The sequence below is a fragment of the Gekko japonicus genome, unplaced genomic scaffold (genome assembly GCF_001447785.1).
Source record: "Gekko japonicus isolate JY-2015 unplaced genomic scaffold, Gekko_japonicus_V1.1 scaffold45, whole genome shotgun sequence".
Lineage (NCBI taxonomy): Eukaryota > Metazoa > Chordata > Lepidosauria > Squamata > Gekkonidae > Gekko > Gekko japonicus.
Genome location: NW_015177011.1, coordinates 2107052 through 2109323, shown reverse-complemented (window position 1 = coordinate 2109323; position 2272 = coordinate 2107052). Strand labels below are relative to the sequence as shown.

The 2272-nt window shown below is 45.0% G+C and overlaps 1 protein-coding gene across 1 annotated transcript in view; it reads right to left on the bottom strand.

Annotated features, from left to right (window-relative positions):
* The window catches only part of KCNH1 (potassium channel, voltage gated eag related subfamily H, member 1), a 359758-nt gene that overhangs the window by 143586 nt on the left and 213900 nt on the right, over window positions 1-2272 (bottom strand). The window contains exon 10 of the mRNA XM_015427609.1: window positions 2-155. Within this exon, the coding sequence (XP_015283095.1) occupies window positions 2-155 (154 nt within the window). The remainder of the gene's footprint in view (window position 1; window positions 156-2272) is intronic.

Here is a 2272-nt window from a genome sequence, read left to right as displayed (position 1 = left end):
AGAGTGTGAAAAGGCTGTGTAGAACTCCAGTACTTTCTGTAAGGCATCCCTTTTGATCACATGAAGGTCACAGTAAGTCAAAGCCCTTACGTTAGCACAAGACTGGGCAAGGGTTGTTTCTTTCCAGAAGACATCACCAAAAACATCTCCTTTGCCTAGAGCAAATATCAGATCAATAACCAAATGATTACTGTATTATCAAGATTCAAACAGCAGCCACCAGAGACAAATATCTCCCCCCCATCCCATTTTATTAAAAGTACATTTCCAATCCAAACTTCCTCCTATGCAGCACAGGGCTGTATGCAAAATGCTGTTCCTGAGTACCTTCCCCAGTTGGCAACATCAAGCCTGATTTAAACATGATACTGGGCATGTAAGGGGAAAAAAATCTGTCTGACACTCTATGCTGCCAACTTTACAGAGAAGCTATGCTCTTCGCTGTTATACATTCTACGTTAGTTTATCAGTTCAGTGCCTGCCTAACCATGGATCGCTGGTAGGCAGAGGTAAGATAACCTGCTTTGAATGTGATCCTGGCCAACTGCAGAACCATAAAAGTGGAAGCATTTTTGTACATCTGGTATCACATTTAAATCAGGCCTCCGGTATGTTCAGTTAAAGGCAATACTTGGAATCTGCCCTCTGACCTCAAAACGATACATTATCAGTGCTATAAGAATATATTCTGCCTTATGTTTGGTGTTACGCCTATGGTGCAGAAGTACTGAAAATACAGTGGAACAGCTGGATGTATGTGTACCATGCACTTATACACCCAGACAGACAATTCATATGTGGCAGTATGTTTTCATGGCCAGGTTGGCCTTGCCATCGTCAGTAGGAAAAAGGGTACGTTAACATTTTAGTAAATAAATAACATAGAAAAGAAACTTAAAAAAGAAATCTACCACAAGTCTAGACCACTTAAAAATCATTTTATTTCCAGCAAAGACTATAAGAGAACAAGCAGGGAAACGGCGAAGACTCACTGGGGGAAATCTCATTCCCCCATTCCCCCTGATGTACCTCTTTGTTTCCCCTCTGGTAGCGCCTGCAGCCCCTTTCTTTCTCTCCCAACCAACTACCTTTCTGTTTCACCCCCAGCACACTCTGTTTTCCTCATGAACTCCCTCACCCAGCTTTATTTTCCCTTCCAGTGTGTCTTTCTCTCCACTCACACACTGACACCAACCAAGGTTTGGAATTCTCAGCAATGTTAGTTGGGGGCAATGTTCCCTCTAAGCTGTGGAGTCTTGTGAGCAAAAATTCTACTTTGTGAGCTACTGGCATTGAAGTTGTGAGCAAGAGATTTGGCTGCTGGATAAACTAGTTTGCTCTGGAGCCGTCCTTCCTGAGCCAAGACAAAAATGTGTGAGCCGGAGGCGGGGCTTGGGGGCAGGGATTCTCCCACCAGTGAGCTGGCTGGAGATGGGCTTCCTCCTGTGAAATCAGGGGATCCCCTGACCCCACCTGGGGACTGGCATCCCCACATGTAATTTAGGAATGTCAGGCCCTTAACAGGATGCTTATTTGTTTCCCGAAAACAAGCTTTCCCCCCCTAAGCCAGCTCCAAACCCTAACTAAAAGCCAAATAAAAACCTAGCTAAACTGATGCTCTTTAACCTTCATCAGCCATTGTGTACTAGTTTAATAGTCTTAGCTATTTTCTGCCAGTAAGGTGGTGTTATCTGCATACCTCAAATTATTAATTTTCCTTTCACTACTTTTCACTTTGCCATCTAAATCAGCATGCAATTACAACCCAGGCCTAAATTCTCCCATACTTGCAACTCAGTTCTTCATTCTTTTGCTGAAATACTGCAGTTCTTCCTGGCAGCCCTCCTTTCCTGAAATTACCCAGCGGTAGTACCAAAAGAAAAAGAAGGCCTCTACCAATGTCAGTTCCCAATGGCTTGGAGCTTAAATTATTTTCCAGACTCTACATGGGCATTCATGAACATGCTGTGAAGAAACCATCAGGGTTACACATGAGGCCTTGAGCAGTACTTGAAGCTCTCAACATCAGCTGTCCCTGTTATCACTTCCTTGGGAATGAGCTACCACCAGGAGAAATGGCTGAGGATGAGCTCCTCAAAAGTTGGTGGTCCTTCTCAGGGGTCATTTCATAGAAAAAGAGCTAGGGGAACTCATTAGCATAACTCATTAGCATATGCCACACCCCCTGACATCAGGGGCCTGGTGGTGGACCTGCAAGGCCAGCGGGAGTGCGAGGAAGCCCCGCCAAGGCCCTCCCTGGCCCCAGGCAGGC